At 40.8% G+C, this 21,836-nt stretch overlaps 2 protein-coding genes and 1 long non-coding RNA gene across 4 annotated transcripts; 1 reads left to right on the top strand and 2 right to left on the bottom strand.

The window, feature by feature from the left end:
* Window positions 1-71: 71 nt before the first annotated feature.
* On the bottom strand, window positions 72-1,065 carry slc25a44a (solute carrier family 25 member 44a). Its single transcript, XM_034589044.1, is given in 4 exon segments — window positions 72-240; window positions 480-594; window positions 596-867; window positions 870-1,065. Coding segments are annotated over 4 exon segments (648 nt in total). The 3' UTR covers window positions 72-175.
* A 2,455-nt stretch (window positions 1,066-3,520) lies between these two features.
* On the top strand, window positions 3,521-18,843 carry ireb2 (iron-responsive element binding protein 2). 2 transcript variants are annotated; one of them, XM_034588963.1, is made up of 22 exons: window positions 3,523-3,662; window positions 6,970-7,056; window positions 7,358-7,523; window positions 8,130-8,267; window positions 8,387-8,629; window positions 9,876-9,945; window positions 10,031-10,214; window positions 10,475-10,614; window positions 10,830-11,001; window positions 11,154-11,254; window positions 11,541-11,657; window positions 11,769-11,928; window positions 12,109-12,244; window positions 12,777-12,861; window positions 12,969-13,125; window positions 13,559-13,683; window positions 14,280-14,384; window positions 14,510-14,652; window positions 15,912-16,059; window positions 16,204-16,326; window positions 16,674-16,859; window positions 17,940-18,843. In XM_034588963.1, the coding sequence occupies exons 1-22, from the start codon at window positions 3,638-3,640 to the stop codon at window positions 18,048-18,050; spliced, it is 2,922 nt and encodes a 973-aa protein (XP_034444854.1). In that variant the 5' UTR covers window positions 3,523-3,637; the 3' UTR covers window positions 18,051-18,843. The 2 variants fall into 2 exon arrangements, with proteins under 2 accessions (XP_034444855.1, XP_034444854.1); XM_034588964.1 differs by lacking the exons at window positions 16,674-16,859; window positions 17,940-18,843 and adding an exon at window positions 16,573-16,588 and having other exon boundaries at window positions 3,521-3,662; window positions 16,204-16,427.
* A 630-nt stretch (window positions 18,844-19,473) lies between these two features.
* Window positions 19,474-20,647, bottom strand: LOC117763706. Its single transcript, XR_004614202.1, has 3 exons — window positions 20,470-20,647; window positions 20,372-20,380; window positions 19,474-20,116 (listed from the first exon to the last, which is right to left on the bottom strand). It is a non-coding gene; the product is annotated as an uncharacterized LOC117763706 (long non-coding RNA).
* Window positions 20,648-21,836: the final 1,189 nt, after the last annotated feature.

The following is a 21,836-nucleotide window of genomic DNA, read 5'->3' as shown; positions in this document are numbered from 1 at the left end:
TGCCGAAGGAGTCTCAAGGGTAAACAGTGTGTTTTAAGTGTGTCTTTTTATGTTAACAGCCAGGAAACGTAAGCTCAGAGCAAAGTTTCTGCAGGAGTGTGAAACAAATTATGTAAGATCTATATCTCCACCTAGTGGCCCAGCAGGTGTACTACAGACTAGTAATCTGCTGCAGCTATAGCAAAAGGCATGAATGTATAATGTACAGATAATGACTTGGTGCCAACAAGGACAACTGCTCTGTAAATAGAAAAGATATGAAAACAGTGTAAATTCAATTTACAACAGTAGCTATGTATTGTTGATCATGCAGTAGATTTTACATTTCCCTAAAAGCTGTGATTTTGTCGTGTGCACTTTTATATATGTCTATCTTTTGGGCTTGTTAGACCGAAATAAACACTGAGTATCGATTTTGACAGGCATGCAGCAGCAATTAAAAGTCATGGGAAACCTCAGTTAGCAAGGCGTAGATTTACCTGTATAAAAATGATAAAAAGGCCACCACAGTGCACTGCTGGGGATGTATGTGAGTAGTGATGCCACATAGCCCCTGTAAAAGCCCCTGAATCCATCAGCTGCAAATATCAGCTGATGGTCGTGCAATTTCATGCGCCTGCCCCAAGGTTAATCTTCACTTGGTTGGGTTGAGCATCACTTTGGGTGTGGTCTTGAAGCGGGTCAGGTGTTCCCCATTTCCTTGCATCATCAGGTGCTGAGACACTACCTCTATGGGCACACTGATTGTCTGGGACACAAGGGACGCTGTCCCTCCTGCCACCAATGACTTCACTGTGTTATTGGTCGTGTGCAGGGACACACACTTGCGCACCAGTTCATAGGTGGTTAAATGAGCCTGTTTTGAGGAGTCACCATCTTGCAGAGAGCATCAAAGGTGCCGGAGTAGAGGCTCTTTCCCTTCTGCGCCTGGAGACGGGTTCCGATGACGTTGGTCGGATAGGCCATGGCCCGGTTGGTTAAGGCTAACAATGCACTCGGGGAGAAAAACTTCCTCTTGTCCAGGTGCTACCATTCGATAATTTCGATTTCCCCTTTCCGTTGCATGGTGCCAGACAGGGCAGCACTGAACCGCTAGAGCCAAGTGTCTACAGTCATCAATCCTCCATCTGCCATCATATCTGTAACCAAGAACATTCAGCTTAACCAAACTCTGTGATCAGATGAAGTCACAAACTAATTTATTTAGTCAGATCCTCAGACCGTCAGGAAACATCACAGTAACAGATCAGAGTTGAATCTATTAGTCAATTAATTGATTAGTTGATTGAAAGAAAATTAAAGGTAGCGTTGGTGGGCTGTTTCTAAAACAATTTTTGTCTTATTTGTTGAAATCCTCTTCACATCCTCGCATGGAGATGGAAATATAACTGTTTGAGATTATGTGGCAAAAGAACCATACTGATTCCACTGAATATCAGAAAAGTCTGAATGCAAATATGCTGTAATCAGTCAAGAAAATTACTATGAAGGTATAAGGCTGCATCACTGAAAATCTGTACAGAGATCTTAAACACTGTGAATTCGCTTAAAAATATGTGACAACTTGAAGTGATCAGCAGGACGAGAGGGTGGAAATGACTACATCAAGTAGAAAGTCTCTATAAAATGCCTACAAAAAGCTGGAGTTACCCAGCACTGAGTTTTCTATCTGATGGTGCTGTAGCTAAATTGAAAGAAATAGTTCAAGTTACATTTAATACAGTGTTGTTCCATAACTGAAGAATTCTTTAAAAACCCTAATTTCACTGAGATTGACCATCTTGTCAATAGCACTGTAAACTCATTACGATAAACATTAGACTCCATAGCGTGTCTAAAAAGACCTCTAGGGCCTGTTTCATGAAGCTAGTTCAACATGACCAGGATATGTTTTTGTTATCCGGCTTCACTTAACCTAACATCGGCCATTCTGATTAACTTTACCACTGAACTGATTATCACGTGTCTCAGTTAACCCTGGGTTTTCTTATCCGACTATGGTTCATGTGACAGAGGCAGAGTCATTAATACTGAGGGACATTGTGTGAGCCGTGAATAAAGTTCTTATTATGATATGAGAAGAAACAGTGCCATCTGTCGGTAGAGTCAGTAATACTGACATACAAAAGTGAAATGTAAATAATGATCAAATCACTGGAAAAGAAAAGAAACTTAATTTCAAACTTCGAGAATCTAAAGATAAACAGGGAATAAGCAGTTAAACAATCTGTCGAGTGTTTTTATTTGTTGTCTGACGATTTATATAACTATCAGAGAGGCTAGTTCAGGGAATGTCTTTAAAAGAAAACTTAAACAATTCTCTTTGCTTCAGCCTTTAACTAGATCTTGCACCTGCCCACACACAGTATCTCTTTCTTTGTCTGGTTAACTAACTAGCACATAATCAGTTAGCTCTTAATGTCTGTCCTGTGATCTGCAGCCATTGGTTTCACGAAACATGAGGATAAGACAATGGGCTGATTCATGATGATGGGTCTCTCACCGACTGTTTGTTCCCTGAGTAGTCCCAATAGAAATTACCGAATGAATAAACTCTTACAATCTTCTTTAAATGTTATACACCTTTAATATAATGTTTTTAATTGTTTTTTATAGTTTCTTTATTTTGGCTAAGGTCCTTTATGAATAGTTTACATTTTCTTATTCAGTGTGCATACAGCAAGGTGGTTTAGGCTTTTTTAAAGCTTAATACAAGTGTCACAGATTACAAAGTGACTGTCTCAGATTATCAAATTCATACGAACACTAAAAGTTGTTCCATGTCTCCTCTGAGTATGATATCTCCATTCTTTCTTTTGGTCTGGTTAGAAAAAACTTCTTAAGGAGTAAAGAAAGGTATAATAAATTGATCTAATGTGTAAAACAGATATTGGAATAAGTCGCAGAAATCAAAATTGCAAAAAAGGTCCCTGATTACCTAAATTTCACCCTAGTGATCTCAGACTGTTTCTGCTGCCAAAGCGGAAGGAGGAGCAGTTGTAAATGTGTGATGAGCTCAGTCTGAAATGTTCATTTATAATCATCAGAAATATTGAATATTCATAAAAGACATCAGAGTTTAAACTGTTAAATTCACCTGTTAGGGGGCGTGTAGCTTTGGTTCCTTTCCCACAGTAGCAGTCGTGAAGCCGGGCATCAGGGGCTCATCTCTCCATCACTACTGACACTTAAACAAACTTCATATTTTAAAGTCTTCTTTATTCATAAAGCACATTTAAACGATAAAAGAAGACGATGCGGAATACAATAAAACAACAAAATAACATGGGCTAGCATAATATTAAAATGCTAAAATAAAAACAATTTAAGGGCACCCAAAAACCTGGATGAACATGAGAAGGGTCACTGTTTCAAAGTTTAAGGGCAGCTACAGCGAACTCTGGAATAATAATGATAAAAAACATTTGAAGCTGCAAGTTGTTGAACTTAGACAATGATTAATAATAATAATAATAATAATAATAATAATGTTTCTATTTTAAATAGTTTTTTGTTGTTTTTATTTTGTTGGTAATCGGGGAGTGGGCGTGCCCTGAGCTGCCTCCTCTCTGATTGGTGGGCTCGGCGTGTCGCTGTGCAGTGCTGAGGACGGGTCGTGTTGATTTCAGAAGTCATCATGGCGCTCACTTCCCCAGTCCAAGGTAAAGAGCTGTCTTCTGCTAACCTACCCGCACACAGCCGCTCGGACTTCCAGCCTCTATCACACAGTGACCGAGTGAACCCGACACGCGTCTCCTGCGAAGGGCCGTCGCTGTATTTGAGCTAACGTTACATAAAGTGTCCTGCTAGTGGAGACACAGACGCTAACAGCAGCTAGCTCCGTTAGCCTCACTCTTCAGATACGCGAGAGCTGCCGCATTAACCCGCTGCACAAGCCGGAGGCGTCTTATCTCAAACTAACGACACGGTGGCTTCTTTAGCTTGAATAACGCGTTCGTTAGCTCCTCTCCTGTTATCTCCCGAAGAGGAGCAGCTCGTGGTGTGATAGTAGCGGGTGTGTGCTCCGCGATAAGGAGCAGCAGCAGCAGCGTTAGCAGCATTAGCTGCTGCTCCAGAGCCTGTCACCAGGAGATGATGAAATGTCCTCAGACACCATTGTCACCATCCGTAACACCTGAATCCAACGAGTTGTCTTTGTGTGGTGTCACAGTCACATCTGTGTATTTATGATCGGTCTGTCTCACCAGAACCCTAATGGCAGCATAGCATCGACTCTGTTTCACCTCATCCTGTCTAATTACAGGTATTTCCACCTTCTCTAACAACTGTGACCCTGCTGCTGTAGTGGAAACAGGTTCCTGCAAGCTTCATACTTTCAGTATCTGGCTGGTGATCAGCTACTCTTTCTCGCGTTTTTATGTGGGTCACTGCATATTCTCCATTCTGCCTTTCTGCATCAGGCTGTGGTTTTGTTTTGCATGCTGATATTTAAAAGAGATGAGCACAGTAGCTGCATCTATTGAGAATGTAAAGAGTAAGGAAACAGTAGTGACATGCCAGCTGCTTGTGAATGATCTGAATAAAAAAGGCCCAAATCTTCAGAAAATAGTTCTGGGCGATAAAGTCTGTTTATATCGATAATTATCACGATAAATGTCACATTATTATTTCTATATTAAGTTAAACGACAACTACTACTGAGGAGTGAACCTCTTACATTTTGGTGCAGATCTGGATCAGGGTGGATCCAGGAATCTTTTTTTCTCACCTTCTTTGTCATTGCAAGATAAGAGAGTAATTCATGAAGGCACATTTAGAAACCACATTTCTTTAATTGTGTGAAATTTATTGCAGCTTGCTTGAATCTAATGAGACTTAAAATATGTATTTCGGGTTTGGTTTGTACAGCGTTTAGTTTATTTGCTTTTGTCTTCAGCAGCAGTGATAATGCTCTTTCTGCAGTGCCCCACCATCAGAGGAAATACTGCAGATGAATAAGACAGTGTGTTGTTTACATTGGTTTATTTTCTCATGTGTGTAAGTTGAATTAGGTAAGATAGATAAGATAACCCTTTTATTATTTCTCCCCGTTTAAACCACTATCAGGTTTGCCTGACATTTCTTTTTCTGGTTCATCTGAGGGCCTTTACCATCACCTCAGCTTGACGACAGGGTTGCAGAATTGTTCTCGAGGACGACCTTCGTTTTTGTATTTATTCAGTAAATACACATTTAGGAAATCACAAAAACTACACAGCATGCTTTATATTGAAGACATTATTATGGACCTGGTCCAGTGTTTTCTTTGCTGTTTCTGTCTCATAATATTCCCAAAAGCCAGTAACCTGAGAGCCAGAATTGCAGCATTATGTCCTGTTGAGAGAGCAGCGAGTAAAGCCAAGACTCAACAGATTGCTGTGCACATACTGTCTTGCTTAGCTTAGTTTTTACATCAAGTCAAGGAATCAAGAACTTCACCAAAATGAAGCTGCAGCATCCAGTGTTTTGTCCTAAACTACCATATTTCTAATTTATTTTAGATATATTATATATTTTCTACATATATATTGGTCTGATCAGCAGGTGAATGCAGATGGGACAGTTTTATTTATTTTACTGCTGCAGTCTTAAGATTAAGGTTACCACCTCCTGTGTGGGTTAGCTTTACTGCTACTTAGTCCAGCAACTAAGGAACAAAACCAGAAAGATATTTTTCACTTTTAATTTTTTTGTGCATTTGTATTCTTGCCTCAAATGCACTTTCAATGATTTTTAATTGTTATCAAATAAACGCATTCACATTATAACCAAAAGCAAAGGTGGGATGTTTCTGAAACAAACTGCTTAGCTACAAATCATTATTAGTACATGGTACGTAATAAGCCAGTGGTATGCATGACGTGCTTACATAGTATTAGTCTCATAGTCACCCAGATTTAAATGGTGTACACCAGCCATTCCCAAACCTAAGAATGCCGCGGCCCAATTTGAAAACTGAAAAATGTGTGCGGCCCACCCACACCTTTAATCACAACTATATGATCCACACACAGGACTAGAATCATACATATTATTAATTTGATAGCAAAAATAATTGTATATGAACGCAGACATATGCAGTGCAAATCCAATAACATCCACATTTAAGCGTAACAATTTGCAAAGCAACCAATGTAAAAAAACATGAAGTGCAAATAGTGTATTGTTAAAAATATATTCTTACTGTTTGTATAACAGAGCACAACAAGAATATCCGGGAGAAGAAAAACACATTTGAGGCATAACCAAATATACTTAAGGCTCTCTCTGCATATTTTTAAAAGATGCTCGAGGCTTGGATACATATTGTCCATGTTTAGTTTCTAAATGGCGGCGGCGCACTTTACATGGTCCCAGGGTCTTGTTAGCTAGCATCTCAGCGCACAGCACACACACAGGCTTGGGGGTTGTCCTCTGGGCCAGCGACAGGTCCTCACTTGAGTCCTCTTTTTAGTTTTGAATGATTCAGTTGGACTTCCTGATTCCCCTTCGTCATCAGCGGCTTTCCTCGGCTCCATCTTGCTCGACCCAGCTCACAACAAAGTTCTCCCTCACCTATGATTCCCCACGCTAATGATGCGTTGAAGTGTTAATGTGACGGTCAGCAAATACAACGACACCTGCTATATAGGTCAGATAAAATAAGAACGTGGAATTTAAATCTCTTGTCTTTGTTTCATTACCTGTGATGATTACTTTTTTTTAAATCAATCATAAATGTTTGGTGGTAATCAACCCTTACTTACAAATCTGAAACTTTTGTATCTATTTATTTTCTGATGACCTCTCACGGCCCACCTGCAGTGGCTTCACGGCCCACCAGGGGGCCGCGGCCCACACTTTGGGAATGACTGGTGTACACAAACGTGGATTTGAGTCGATCATATGTAGAAATGTCCTGGTCCTGTAACGCGTACTTTTGATTTGTATGAGTCTCTTTTGTAATGAATGTTTGTTTCCCCTCTGCAGAGCACCCATATAGCCATCTAATTGACACACTGAAAGATGGCACAATCAAGTTCTTCAATCCACAGAAATTAAATGATCCACGATATGGTGAGTTCAGACCCTCTGACTTAAAGAAAGAGCACAGAGATTTTCCCTCTTCTCTTTTGGTATTTATATTATTGCAAACTGCGAGATGTAGTGTTTTTAAGGACACAGTGCAGTCCACAGAATGATTGTATCCTTACCACTGATGTTTCCAGGGAAGAAGCATAAACATGTCAACATGTATAGAGTGTTAGAGAGCATTTGTAAATATACCTGTAGATGAATTGACCTTTAGGAGCCTACATTGGTTTGGCACAGTCAAAAATCAAACATCACCACCTCTCTTTTTGTTTTGTCTTTGCAGACAAGCTGCCTCTGTCCATCCGTGTCTTACTGGAGGCAGCGATTCGTAACTGTGATGGCTTTTACACGAAAAAAGAAGACGTCCAGAACCTCTTGGACTGGCAGCAACTGCAGAATCAAACTGAGGTGCCGTTCACTCCAGCTCGAGTCCTGCTCCAGGACTTCACGTGAGTTTCATTGGGTTTACATTTGCGGTCTTTGCACACCAAGTCTTTTGATCAAGGAGCAGTGAAATTATCCTGATCTCTTCCTTTTCAGGATGCCAGTGGTCCAGTTTGATTAGCTACTAGCAATGAGACCACATATTCAAAAGAGGAAAACTAATTTCTGTGATCCAAGTGATCCCGAACAGATCAAACAACTCTCTGGATTGCCTTTGACAGATACTAAAAAACCCACAGGAAATCTTACCCGTTACAAAAGCTTAAATGACGAGGGAAAGTTTTGGAGTTGGTGTGTAAATGTGATTGACAGGACGTAAGGATGTATTTATTTTTACACGTGTAACAATTTCGGACGAAAAATACGGACCTGGTTTGCAAAGAGCTTTACACCAGGCCTCTCTGCTGTATAATATTTCTGAGAAGCAAAGTGAGGCATCAGGCAATCACAGCTCCAGCTTCTTTGTTAGAGAAGTCAGAGCAGATGGCTGGTTGATGGGTTGTGTGCAAAAAAATTACACAATTAACATCATTAGATCTTTTGTATTTATAGTCCTCCTTGTAATGAAGGTGTGGTTTGATTATTTTTCTTCTTCTGCTTTCCTTTGACAGAGGTATTCCTGCCATGGTGGACCTGGCAGCCATGAGGGATGCTGTTGCCAAACATGGCATGGACCCCAGCCTGGTCAACCCCAAATGCCCCACAGACCTCATTGTAGACCACTCATTACAGATTGATTATAGCAAATGGTTTGTTTGCATTTGCTTTTTGTTTTTTTTATATATATATTTAATGAGTGAGTCTTTTTATTTCAGCGAAAACACTGATCTACTTTATGAATCTTTCTTTCTTACATCTTTTTTCACAGTGCCATACAGAATGCTCCAAACCCTGGTGGAGGGAATGGCCCAAACCAGAGCCAGGGTCCCTCTCGTTCCACACCCTACAGGCCTCCGTCCAGAGGAGGCTCACAGTGCGGAGGCCAGCGGGGCACATGTAGTAAAGCTGCCTGCAGTGACCCTCCAGGCTCCCCGGGTCAACCCCCAGCCTCCGTCCAGCAGATCGAGAACACGCCCCTCCTCTGCCCTTTCCACCTGAAACCTGTGTCTGAGTAAGTTGTGGAGAACTGAGGGGCTGTTGGTGTAAAGTGTGAGGAAAAACTAATTTAAATTCAGGTTAGCGGCGCAAACAGACCTCAAATATTTAACTTTCTCCGAAGGTTGTTAGATTTGAGCCGTGCTGTATTTGTCTCATTTTAATTGCTTATTCATGTATTTTAAGAAATACCAGTTAAAAGAGCAAACAAACCTCAAATGTTTGACTTTCTTGGAAGGATTGTTAAGTATGAGCCAGTTTTCCCCATAGGACTTTTCAGCTGTGTGAGCAGGCCAGTCTGTCCCTCCCAGCCCTAAGCTGAGGGGTCTGGAAGGAAAAACTCCAGAGAAAGTCCGGAGCCTCTCACTTGGACATTTGCGTTCTCAAATACAGCGCCAGAGATTAGTGCATGTCTGAAAACCGATTGTGTCTGCTCGTCTCTTTCACTCCTCAAAATGACAATCACATTTTTTTTTTGTTAATCAAACAAACACAGTAAACTTCAAGTACTGTTCAGGTCCTAATAACTTGTGATTAGTGTTGGTGTTTATTGTTGAAGTGTAAAATGAGCACACGTCAGCGAGGGAGTGGGAAGGGAGAACACTAATATACATTATACATAAGTAAATAAATTGAAAACCCTGTGAGCATGCTGAATCTGTTCATTTTAATTGCTTATTCATTTATTCAAGAATTGGCAGTTAAAGGAGCAAACAGACCTCAAATGTTTAACTTTCTGAGAATGTGTGTTAGATATGAGCAGGGGCATATTTTAGTTTCATTTGGTTGGTCATTAATTTTTTTTAAGAAAGTCAGGAAAAATATTAAATTATGATAGGAAATAGTGCAACAATTGAAACATAACAGTTTCATCTTACCTTAACTCACAATTTTTAATTTCTTCTTCCTGTCCTATGGTCATCTGACCTAAACTATTGTCTTCACTGCCCTCCCTCTCTTTTCCATCTGTTTAGTCAGCATCCATAATCTTTCAGAAGACGTGCACAAATACGGATTCAATAAACACAGAGTACGGACAAATGCCTCTGTCGGTTTCCAAATCTGTATCTTAATGTTGAGCATAACTGAGCCTTTGTCTAAGTTTTGTATTTCACATTTCTAAGCACTTATTGAGTGTCACAACTGCATTTCAGCACCTTCAACAGAGAGCGTACAGGTCTCATCACTTAACATATTATCACTGACTGACACAGCGTTCCCCTCCATCATGTTTACTGTTGATTTGTTATTTTGTTCTTCAGAACTGACACATCTCTGAAGAATCAAGAACTGGAACTGACCAGAAACAAAGAGAGACTTCAGTTCTTTAAGGTAGCACAAAGAGCAAATCAGGTTTTATTACATCATTTCAGACAGATTTTCTCACTGTTGTTTTTTTTCTCTGTCTGCCTAACAGTGGTGTTCTAAAGCATTCAAGAATGTGAACGTGGTTCCTCCGGACGTCGGCGCAGTCCACCAGGTGAACCTGGAGTATCTATCCAGAGTGATCCAGGTCAGCGATGGTGTCATCTACCCTGACAGCGTGGTGGGAACCGACTCTCACACCACCATGATCAACGGCCTGGGCATCCTGGGCTGGGGTATGACATTCTAAAACCTTTTAAGATCGTACCAGTATTGATATTTTTGTTTTGAACATTGTCAGCCAGGCAAGCTAATCAGGAACTAGTTGTTGCTCCTCTGTGGACAATAGGATGATTCAGATACTTAGAGGATTAAGAGTAAAGGAAAATCGAGAGGTAATACACTGTCTAAATAAACAGCGAAGAAGCTGTGATGCAAGCACTTTTCTGTTCATTCACTCTACAGTACAAACAATTTTTTTGTTTTCCTCCTCCAGGTGTTGGGGGAATTGAGTCAGAAGCTGTGATGCTGGGCCAACCAGTGTCTCTGACTCTTCCTCAGGTGGTGGGCTGTAAACTGGTGGGCTCCATCAACCCCCTAACCACCTCCATAGACATCGTCCTCGGCATCACAAAGGTAAAACTGCTCTGCTGCCCTTTTTAAATAAACCTGTAAAACTACAGGAACCACAGCGGAGGGTTTGAATAAGGTTTTTCACTGCGAACTGCAGGGACTTAAGTAAAGTGAACTGTAACATCTATCAGGAATAAAAATCCAAGCACTATTTAATTGCAAAACATCTATCTTTGCCTAATAGGAGTAGTAAAGTATTATGTGAATTTATTTTCCAGCACTTGCGACAAGCTGGGATCGCTGGAAAGTTTGTAGAGTTTTTTGGACCTGGCGTTTCTCAGCTGTCGGCCCCTGACCGAACCACCATCGCTAACATGTGCCCAGAGTACAACGCTACTGTCAGCTTCTTCCCCGTCGACCAAGTCACACTCAGGCACTTTAAAAAGACAAGTGAGTGCTGCCTGCAGAGTTTTTCTTCACAGTTAAAGAACAGTGCACTGTATCTTCATCCACACAGTTGATACTGGATTTATTCTTAAAGGTCCTGCTTTGATGGATTATAACTGGATTCAAGAACTAACCTGACATCTATTTCTTTTCAGATTTTACCCAGGAAAAACTTGAATTGATGGAACATTACATGAAGGCTGTAAAACTTTTCCGAAACTTTGAAGACCCTTCAGAAGACCCTGAGTATTCTGAGGTATGTTTTACACGCCAATCTGAGCTGCACTGCCTGACAGCTGATGTTATAATAAAGAAGCTCTGGAAAATGAATAGTGAATTAAAGAGAAGTTATTTCTGCCTTAATGGGACATTTTGAGTTGACGCTACAACAATTTTAATATGTAGCTTATAAAGAAAATAATTCCTTAACATTTTTAAGCCCAGAAAAGTTGAAATCGTGGTTTCATTATGACCTTGTTTGCAGCAGTATAGGGACGGATTCATGCAATTCAGTCAAATATAAAGTGTTGTTCATTGTGCAGGTGTTTGAAATCAACCTGAGCTCCATGGTGCCCTATGTGAGCGGACCCAAAAGACCACAGGACCGAGTGGCAGTCAGCAGCATGAAAGAAGACTTTCAGAGTTGTCTTCAAGAGAAGGTAACGTTATGTCCACTGCTTTACTCTGCCAGTGTGTAAGTATGATGCATCGTTGATCTTCTTGTCACCTCATAGCTGAGATCTGTAAAAAACATGTTGGTCTCCTTGCAGGTGGGTTTTAAAGGCTTCCACATCTCCAAGGAGAAGCAGGAGACCCGCGTCCCTTTCCTGCACTGTGGTCAGGAATACCAGCTGGCCCACGGCTCAGTGGTCATCGCTGCTGTTATCAGCTGCACCAACAACTGCAACCCTTCTGTCATGTTGACTGCAGGTGAAGAACTGAAAGAAAAATGAAATAAAATTAGTTGATTTTTAAACCCTACTTAACATTCGAGCATCCAAAATTAATTGTCTTTTCCGTTGCTTCCCTTTGTGTTGACTTACCACATGCTTGTCATGCATGTTTGCGTCACCTAGCAGTATTTGTGATTCTTCTCCTCTTCTTCTTCAGGTCTACTGGCCAAAAAGGCAGTGGAGGCGGGGCTTGTTGTCAAACCTTACATCAGGACCAGCCTGGCTCCCGGAAGTGGCATGGTCACTCACTACCTCAGCACCAGTGGAGTCCTGCCTTACTTTAGCCAGCTGGGGTAAGCATGTGTACACACACATACACACCTGTTAACAAAATACCTTGAACTTGAATTATTATGAGTCGGAATTAAATTAGAGGTATCAGAAACTGGAATTATAGTCACGATTAAGTTGCAGATGTCTGTTATACATCATTATACAAGGAGATGAAGTTGCTTTTTTAATTAATTGCTGGAAAGGATATAGTTTAGCTTTTGATTTTCTATCTAATTAATAATGAAATTATTGAAAAAATATCTAAATCAATCGATTATCAAAACAAGTTTTAGTTTCAGCCTTAGAGACTTATTTTATCGCCCAGAGGACATGCAATAGGTTAGGCTGATAGTGAAAGCCCTCTGCTGGATCATGAGATGAACTATTTCAGCCAGTCTGATGCGCTTCTATACTGTAAACAGTTTGAATATGAACTTTTCCCCATGTTACTAGTATGAAGGTTTGAATTTGGAATAAAAAAAGTGACAGCCCCATCACACACAGAGACACATCACGTCTGAATGACTTTTTTCTTCCTCTACACATTGACAGGTTTGAGGTGATAGGTTACGGTTGTGCCACCTGTGTAGGAAACACAGCACCGTTACCAGACACTGTCATGGATGCAATCAAACAGGTTTGATTTTCATAATCCTCGATTCTGCTTTTTATGTGGATATAAAATTAAAAGTCAGTAGTTGTAGCTGATATCAGATCAAATCCTGACAGTGTCCTTTGTTTCAGGGCAACCTGGTGGCCTGTGGGGTGTTGTCTGGCAACAGGCACTTTGAGGGCCGCATGTGTGACTGTGTGCGTGCCAACTACCTGGCCTCCCCTCCCCTGGTGGTGGCTTATGCTATTGCAGGCACTGTGGGAATCGACTTTGAGAAAGAGCCTTTAGGTAAAAAAAGACACACGTCAGGAGCCGTCTTAAACTGTGACTCTAAAGCCTGAGGTTAATTTGGGGATATTGGGAGTTTGGCAGTTTACAGTGCGTCAGTGTTTACTGATTCAGTGTCTTGTTCAGACACATATCAGCCACAGAACGGAGCTGTGCTGGTTAGTTCATTTAAGGTCTGAACTACTGTGTATCCTGCTCATGATAAAGTCTTTAATTCATGATATATACAGCGGGATTAACATAGATGAAACCATAAAAAGATTCTGATTAAAACCATAACACAAAGGCTTATCTTTTTGTTTTAGTTTTTTATTCCATTTCTGTTTTCAAGTTCTGTGATGTTTCTTTTATTTCATAGATGTCAGTCTCTATTACTCGTTTTCACATTGATGTTTTTATTGTGCTAACATTGGACTTCTTGTTGCTGATGCAGGAGTCACGTCTGAGGGGAAGGAGGTGTACCTTCATGATATTTGGCCATCCAGAGAGGAGATCCAGCAGACTGAGGAAGACACAGTCATCTCCTCCATTTTTAAGGATCTCAGGGGGAGGATGGAGGTGAGGAAAGATTTTGGTGCTTGGAGGTCCAAGGTCAAGGTCACAGTGACCTCATGTTACTGTGAATGTGATATATTAGGACTGCCTGTAGGGGATTTGTTTTCATGTGGTACAATTCACTTGGACTCACTGATTAACTGATAAGATTTCAGTGGTCAAAGGTCAAGATCACGTTGGCTTCCAAAATTGTGGCCTCTTGAATGTTATTTCTCAAGACGGCTTGAGGGAATTTCTTCAACTTTTGATCAGTTGTCACTTGGACTCAAAGATAAAGTGATTACGTTTCAGTCGTTTAAAGGTCACAAACGCACCAAAAAACTGAGGTGCTTTCTCGCCCTGCCGTCTTAAAAAAAGTAGCGTGTTCACCTGGATATCACGCTTCCATCACTGCTGAACGATGCTCATTAAAACCTGCGTCCACAGCAAAGTCATTTAACCGTGAATAAATGCTGATTGTATCCATTCCTACTGCAGACAAAAGCCAGATTCTCGTGGGTTTTTTGACTTGTGGAAAAGTGGCTCTATTTTCTCTTTGTCTAATTTGTGTTTTGCTCAAGTCAAGTGAAAAGTTGTTGTGTTGTTGTGCCTTCTTCCAGAAAGGAAACACATTTTGGAACAACATTGAATGTCCGGAATCTGTACTTTTCCCCTGGGATCACAAGTCCACATACATCCGCTCACCTTGTTTTTTCAGCAAGTTGGTAAGTGTCCGTGGAACACTGACAGCGTCCTTCCATTATTGAAGTAACACTTCTTTTGTACAACTGGTAAATAACTATCAGCAGTTTAGTCAGTAAGCTTCTTGTCTGCTTGTCTTTCCTCTCAGAGTAAAGACGTTCCTCCCCCTCACTCGATAGAGGGCGCTCATGCCTTACTGTTCCTCGGGGACAAAGTGACCACGGACCACATCTCACCAGCGGGCAGCATCGCTAGGGTCAGCGCGGCTGCCAAGTACCTGATGAGCAAACGGTCAGTTTCCCTGTCAGACACAAGGAAAACCAGATTCCCCAACTTCACTAGTGTCAATAGATAAATTCTCTTAAATCTCTGACTGCTGATGAATTCACACAGATCAACTATCAATAATCCGATGTTATTACTCCTGACAACAATTTCTTGAAAGTACAGATTAACAATAACTGGTTTGTTTCAATCTGCACATGTTCACAACAGTTCAGATCAGTCTGGTGGGAAGAGTCATGATGAGATGTATGATGCATGACTCTGATTGGCTAGAGGACATCCATGACAAGCATGTCTGCTACTTACATCCTACAGTTATACTTGTCTCTAGTATGGACGTCACCTACTTGTTGGAGCAGTAAACTCAAATTTATGAGAGTGTCATTTTATGTTTTACCACAAAATATAATTCAGTTATTTAATAAGTTATAAATGCATTCATTATTTTTGCTGTTTTACATGAGAAAACAACAAAATAATAAAGACCTCTGGAATGCCTGCTGCACACTAGAGGATTTTCAAATCTTAAATGATACCACATGAAACCACAGACATAACGACAAATGTAACTGACCTTTAATATTTGAATTATAAGAAGGCACAGACGATTCAGTCAAGATACAGGACCACACTCTTGCCGTTTAAACGAAAGATTTCCGAATGGCGATTCTAGACACTTGGGAACTCACAGAAACTGGGGAAACAAAAGTCTTACTGAAGGTTTTGGCTCTCATTGCCGATTGTGTGTTTCGCTCAATCGCTGTACCTTACATACGACAGCACTGGGTGAGACGTTAATATCAAAGACATACTCTTAAAGTCACTGACTGGATCAGCGTCTCCCCAATTTACAAAATCCTTACAAAACACAAAGAAATCATTTGGCCAGATAATCTTTTTAAAATCAACATCACATCTGCAATGCCCCCATGATTGTTGGAAGGGCTGAATAAGACCCTTAGTTAGGCTGATAACCCCTTAGTGTGGATCCAGCCTTAACCAAATGTATGATTTGTTAAAACTGTCATTAACAAATGAAAATCGAAATATACAAAACATATACAATGAGGAGGTAAACAAAGCTCATTGCTTTAGCCACAGTGACCGTTCACACCAAAGATACAGATACACTTGCAATGAGCTTAAGAACGATCTATTCTCACAACACCTAACAAACAATGTTGTAATGTTTTGGTAATCTCTCTTTTTATTATCACAGGGCATGTTCAGTGTATTTACATTTCACTTTGAATATTTCCCCTCAGTCTGACGCCACGGGAGTTCAACTCGTACGGTGCACGCAGAGGGAACGACGCGGTGATGACCAGAGGCACGTTCGCCAGCATCAAGCTCCAAAATCGATTCATCGGCAAATCAGGCCCCAAGACTTTGCACATTCCCTCAGGCCAGACAGTGAGTCGACTTTGACCTTTTAGCTGCAGCATCATGTGTATCTATCACCGTCGACTGCTTCAGGTTCAGCCTCGACTAGCCAGCTTGTTGTTTTTTGCTAAGTCAGTCGTGCTGATGATGATAACCTGCTGTCTTCCTGATCAGCTGGACGTCTTCGAGGCAGCTGATCGCTATCAGAGAGATGGTGTTCCCCTCATTATCCTGGCAGGCAAAGACTACGGCTCTGGAAACTCCAGGGACTGGGTCGCCAAAGGACCGTACCTGCTGGTAAACAACAACAAACACTCTGTACACAGACAGTACAATAAACAACGACACTCATCTTTTACAGTCTCATTTTTCTCACGTCAGTTTACTCTCTTTCGCTGATTAGTACACTAGAGGGATTTAAGTTCATTCAGTTTTTATATAAACTCCTGATGCTATAATTCTGAAATGTATTAATAATATATAAAAGCAGTAAATATTCTTGTCAATTAATGATATAGACACATTTATCAGGTAAACTTCCGTATTCATACCACCTGGGCTGGCACTTTGACATATTCACTTTCTGTTACGCCACCACTCCCTCGCTTGTGTTCCTGACTCTCGTTGATCTGTGGACAACACAGGGGGTACGTGCAGTCATCGCTGAGAGCTTCGAGAAGTTGCACAAGAACCAGCTGGTGGGAATGGGCATCATGCCACTCGAATTCCTGCCTGGCCAGAACACCGACTCGCTGGAGCTCAGCGGGAAGGAGAGGTTCACCATCACCCTGCCGGAGAGCCTGAGTCCGAGGCAGCAGCTCACTGTCAGGGTAAGCAACAGACAGCTGACACCACGCTGTGATGACGGTCACACACAGCGTAGAAAGATTTCTGCTTGTTTTTATTCTGATCTTACTGAGAAGATGAACTTGTTCAAATAAAATACATTGAATAGATATTATTCTTAATGGAAGTGATAAGTAATAATAAAACATGTTTTTTATGAGCACAGAACAGAGAGTTTTCAGAATTCAAGATAAAAACATGATATTTTATGAAAGTTGCTATAAATATTTTCAATCTTTTGACACTTTTTCAAATAAGTCTTGTTAAATGATTGACAAAGATGTGTTTGATTAAACACATTAATGCTGGTTTTAATGTCACATTTATCACTAAATATATTAAAACTACATTTCTGGGTTGAACATGGCTCAATACGCCACCTGTTTTAAACCGTCTTGGACCTTCCAGGGCCAATGCTTACGTAGAGTCAACCGTTAGGGATCTCTCCTCATCATGACATTTCTGTGTGTGTATTTATGAAAAGGTTAACACCCTCGTATCAAATGTGGGCGGCCCCCCCAGGGTCATGAGTGTTAATCTGGAAAGCCGTACTCATTTTCAAACCCATGCTGAAACTATTAATTCAGAGATGTCCCCCGGCCCCCCCTCCCCTCAGCTGTCTCTGTTACACACGCACAGTGTGATTCGTTGGCTGAGACAGCTGCCTGTGCGGGTCAGGACCAGCGCTCTCCTCACACACGGTTTAGCCCTGGCTGTCTCGGCACTGGCCACCTGTGCTGGCAGGTCGAGAGAAATGAGAAAGATATCCAGCATTGTGTTGTTAAATGTTCCAGTTTCTTCATGAATTAGTTACTAGTTTAGTCTGAAGTCTGTTGCTGAGCAGGTCACCTACACTGAGTTTATCAGACTTTTATTTGCTGCTGCTGGACACAGGAACGATGAGTCATTAACAGGCACAACTCTAGTTTACATTGCATGTATTCATCTTATATGTAATTAGTCTTTCATGATTTAGATGGATGTATGAGTGATGTGAAACCCTTACTGCACTTACAGGGTCATGGCAGCGTCTCAGTAAAGGGTTTCTCTCTGTTTTCTTGCAGACCAGTCAAGGGACGTCCTTCTCTGTCACCGCACTGTTTGACACAGAGATGGACGTCATCTTCTTCCAGCATGGAGGGCTTCTTCGATACGTCGCACGGACTTTACTGTGAAACAGCCTGCAGCCTGGCCTCAAGCCTACAGAGCGTGCACCAGGCTCATGAACTGCAGTCCTCATTGTTTCCCCAGTTTGTCTTCAACTTGATGAAACCGGCTCATTGGAACGACATAAGGACTAATGGTCTGTGTGTTTGAACTGGATATATACGTCTCCAAACCAACAGTCATGAGAGGACAGTTTCAGCTGCTTCTCCCTCACTACGCATGGCTGGTCCCACTTCTGCAACAGCTTTGTTTGTCCTCACATGACCATCAGAACAACTGCAGGAAGATGTGCTGACAGGCACTCAATAAAGAGATCCTACCTTCATTGACCTTTGAACACATGTTTTTTTTCTTTTGTTGTTGGAGAGTGAAACTTCAGAGTACCGAGGGGACGTTTCATTCACCATTCAAGCCAAGAAGAAATGAGTCCTCTCTGCTTCTGTTGTTATTAAGCTAAAACAAAACCAATCCTGCCTGGAAAGGCTAAGATGGTGCTAGGTACTATGGCATGAATACATTTTTAAAATGCAGTACAGCCTGTTTTCCTCAACATCCAAGTAAAATTCATTTCAGAAAGTATCGGAGTTGATGTCCGTTGTTCTAAACAATCCTAGTAAATAAAAGTCAAAATTTCTTAATCAAACTTTTGCTTTAAAAAAGTATATTTGCCTCCTAATACTCAGTTTTTATCATGTGAAAAAATGTGTAATTATTTTGTATGTGATTTGTTACTTGCTCCCTGCATTAGCATGGTTCCTACTTCAACTGACAGTCATCACATTAAAGGTAAATGATAAAAACTTTTCTGCTAAAGAATCTGTTAATACCAATGCACACAGCATCATATGCTTCGAAAGGTTCAGTTTATTATTTATCAAAGTAAAACGTGTTTAAACCCAGAGTTTCATCAAAGTGAAACAATGTTAACTACATTTAGTTTTTTTATACATAAACTGATGCTGAGGTGAGAGGCAGTCATTGAGCTGTTGACAGTTGCAGTTACACTTGTCATGTTGATGTCATATTTATTAGGTATGATTGAAAGCAGCAGATTTTGAAACTGCTGAATCACCCTGATGGCTGCCTGACCACCTACAGCCAAGTTCAGCATCATCAGCATTAATGTTTAGTTAAATAGCGATTTTCACACATTGACGTTTGTGTCTCAGTCTTGGAGAATACCACGCTACATGTGGGGGGGAAATCTTTTTGTCTTTGTAGTCTGATAAATGCAGGACTCAAGCGATGATTCAATCAGGTGATCAGCGTCAGTTGGGTCTGAAGACCACGATGTTGAAACATGAAAAAATCTATTGGAGTTAGAGAGACGGTGGAAGACTCTGATGACAAGCCTATGTAACTATTGCTAAGCAGTTACACAAATTATAATCATTGTACAAATGCAAAAATATAACGGAACAGTAGGACGAATAGGGAAAGGTTAGTGATGTTCGTTACATAGTATCCAACTGTCTAATATTAGCTCACATGAGCTGCTGGTCACATCAGAACAACTAAAACTTAATTCGGCAGAAAGCCAGAATGTTTAGAACTGTTTTGAAGTTGCATCTTATTGGTGAAGAGTTCAACTTTTTCACTTGTAAGTCGAAGAATTTCTTACTTTAAAGAAATAAGTTTGGGAAATCAGCTACTTGCCTTCGCCAAAGAGGTTACGTTTTCACCTCTGTCCGTTTGCCGAGAGGTTTTTTTTGTTGGCAAAATTACGCACAAACAACTGAACAGATTTCTACAAAACCTGGTGGAGGGACACATTTTTTGTGAATTCCTAAAGAAATAATTGATGGATCTTAATGAAAAATCAATGACGGTTTGAAATTTGGTGGAGCTTAATTGAATTTAAGTGGACTTTGAGGCCTTGGTGGAGGTAGGTGCTCTAGTCTCTGTCATTCTAGTTAGGAAACTTCTAGCTTAGCTATGTCTAAAGGTTAAAAATGCAACTGTTGACATCTCTGAAGCTCATTCATTATTGTGTGTTTATTTAATGAGCCATAGAGGTGGCGGCAGGTGGAGTTTGGATGGAGGCAGCTTGTCTGTTTGTGCTAAGCTAACATCTCTTTGGCTGAAGCTTTAAACTAGCTGTACAGAAACTGGTCCTGAAACAGATGAACTTACCTCTCGACATGTGTTCCTGTTACTGAACCAGACTCAACTTGTGAAGGTTAAAGCTGTGTCAGATTGACAAGTGTAACCCGGCACTTCCTCTCTGTACTGCTTATCCTGCCACTGGAGGTCGAACACTTTGTCACAAGAAGGGAGCTCTTTCACCTCTTTCATTAGATATAAAAGCTCAGCTGAAATGTAGTCTGACCTGACTGAACTAAACTTAAAGTGAGTGAACACCAGCCCTCTGTAAAGCACAGGTATTGTTTGGTTTATAATTCATGATGATGAATTGAACTTCTGGACGTTTCATCTGAAATCATTTAGGTTTTTTTTGTGCAATTTAAAATTTGTGTATGAAACCATTTTGACGTACTTGATCTGAAACCACGCGTCCAGTGCAACACGTCACATTTTCCACAGTGTGGATCGGAGCCTTTATGCATTTAGATATTTCTTTTGAGAGCGTGACGTGTGCAGGCTGTGTTCATGAGAAGCTCTTTATTATTCATACCTGTTATTCGTACTTGTCATTTCAAGCGTGAACAATCTGTGTTTTTTTGCTTTGTCCAGCTGCCAAATCGAGCTTCAGCAAGTAGCAAACTGTCACGTGATGATGAGACTGTCGTTTGGGTGCCTCATGTGTGAAGATGATATTTCTACACTGCTTCATGTTACAGGACACGTAGGGTTGTTTTTCTTTAAAGTTCCGGTCCATCTTCACAGTTTGCCTTCTTAGTTGGAGCAGGAACGTGTGAAAGCAGAATGGAACATGACTGTGGACAGAGCGAGCAGCGGCACAGTGTGAAAGTTTGTGTGTGGTGTCGTCATGTGTCGCAGTTATCTGCTGCTGCTGCTGCTGCTGCTCAGTGTCAAAGTTCAGAGAAGCAAAGTGCAAATCAAGTCTGTCTGCACATGGTGATGGATCGTATTGTAAATAGTTTTTAATAAATGCTGAGACAAATCTGCTACTGTGTGTGTGTGTGTGTGTGTGAGAGGCATCAGAGAGCTGACTACTGATTTCACACATCATGGGTGGTACTACTCAGCCTGTGAAAACATACAGTATATGTCCTGTATTTAAGACTAGAAATACCACCAGTGGTGAAACCAGTAAAGTTTCAGTCTATATAATTTAACAAGGTCACTGTGACCTTTAAAATCAAATCAGTTAGAGTGACAACTGGTCAAAATTTGAAGAAAATCCCTAAAGACAGACTTGAGACTTGTTCAAAAGGCCAAAAACATGTTTTGAGACCTTTGACCACCAAAGACTAATCAGTTAATCAGAGTTTAAAGTTGAACATTTGTGGCGTTCTTCAAATAATACGTTCACAAGGTAAAAACGTTTCGTGAGGTCACTGTGACCTTGACGTCCACATTCTAATCAGTTCATACGTGAGTCCAAGTAAACTGTTTTACCAAATATGAAGAATTTCCCTAAAGTGGATCTTGAGATCTTGTTCATAAGAATGGGACGTACAGACGACCTGAAAACATGATGCCTCAGGCTGTCGTCAGCACGGAGGCAAAAAAAATAAATAAATACTGTTGGCATCATAACAGGTTAAAAAACAAGGACTCTTAAGATGTTGCTGTTTTGTGTTTACAGACAATAGATCATAACATCATGTAGGATCCTGTGTTTCTACTGAACTAAACCAGAAAGTAAA

The sequence above is a fragment of the Hippoglossus hippoglossus genome, chromosome 6 (genome assembly GCF_009819705.1).
Source record: "Hippoglossus hippoglossus isolate fHipHip1 chromosome 6, fHipHip1.pri, whole genome shotgun sequence".
NCBI lineage: Eukaryota > Metazoa > Chordata > Actinopteri > Pleuronectiformes > Pleuronectidae > Hippoglossus > Hippoglossus hippoglossus.
This window is presented reverse-complemented; position numbering and strand designations above follow the sequence as displayed.

Excerpts from the sequence above, each read along its gene's own strand:
- ireb2 (XM_034588963.1), top strand. The coding sequence starts at position 3,638 with ATGGCGCTCACTTCCCCAGTCCAAG. Across the intron at positions 7,524-8,129 it reads GTCCTGCTCCAGGACTTCAC|AGGTATTCCTGCCATGGTGG; the intron begins GTGAGTTTCATT and ends TTCCTTTGACAG. Across the intron at positions 10,215-10,474 it reads CCTGGGCATCCTGGGCTGGG|GTGTTGGGGGAATTGAGTCA; the intron begins GTATGACATTCT and ends TTCCTCCTCCAG.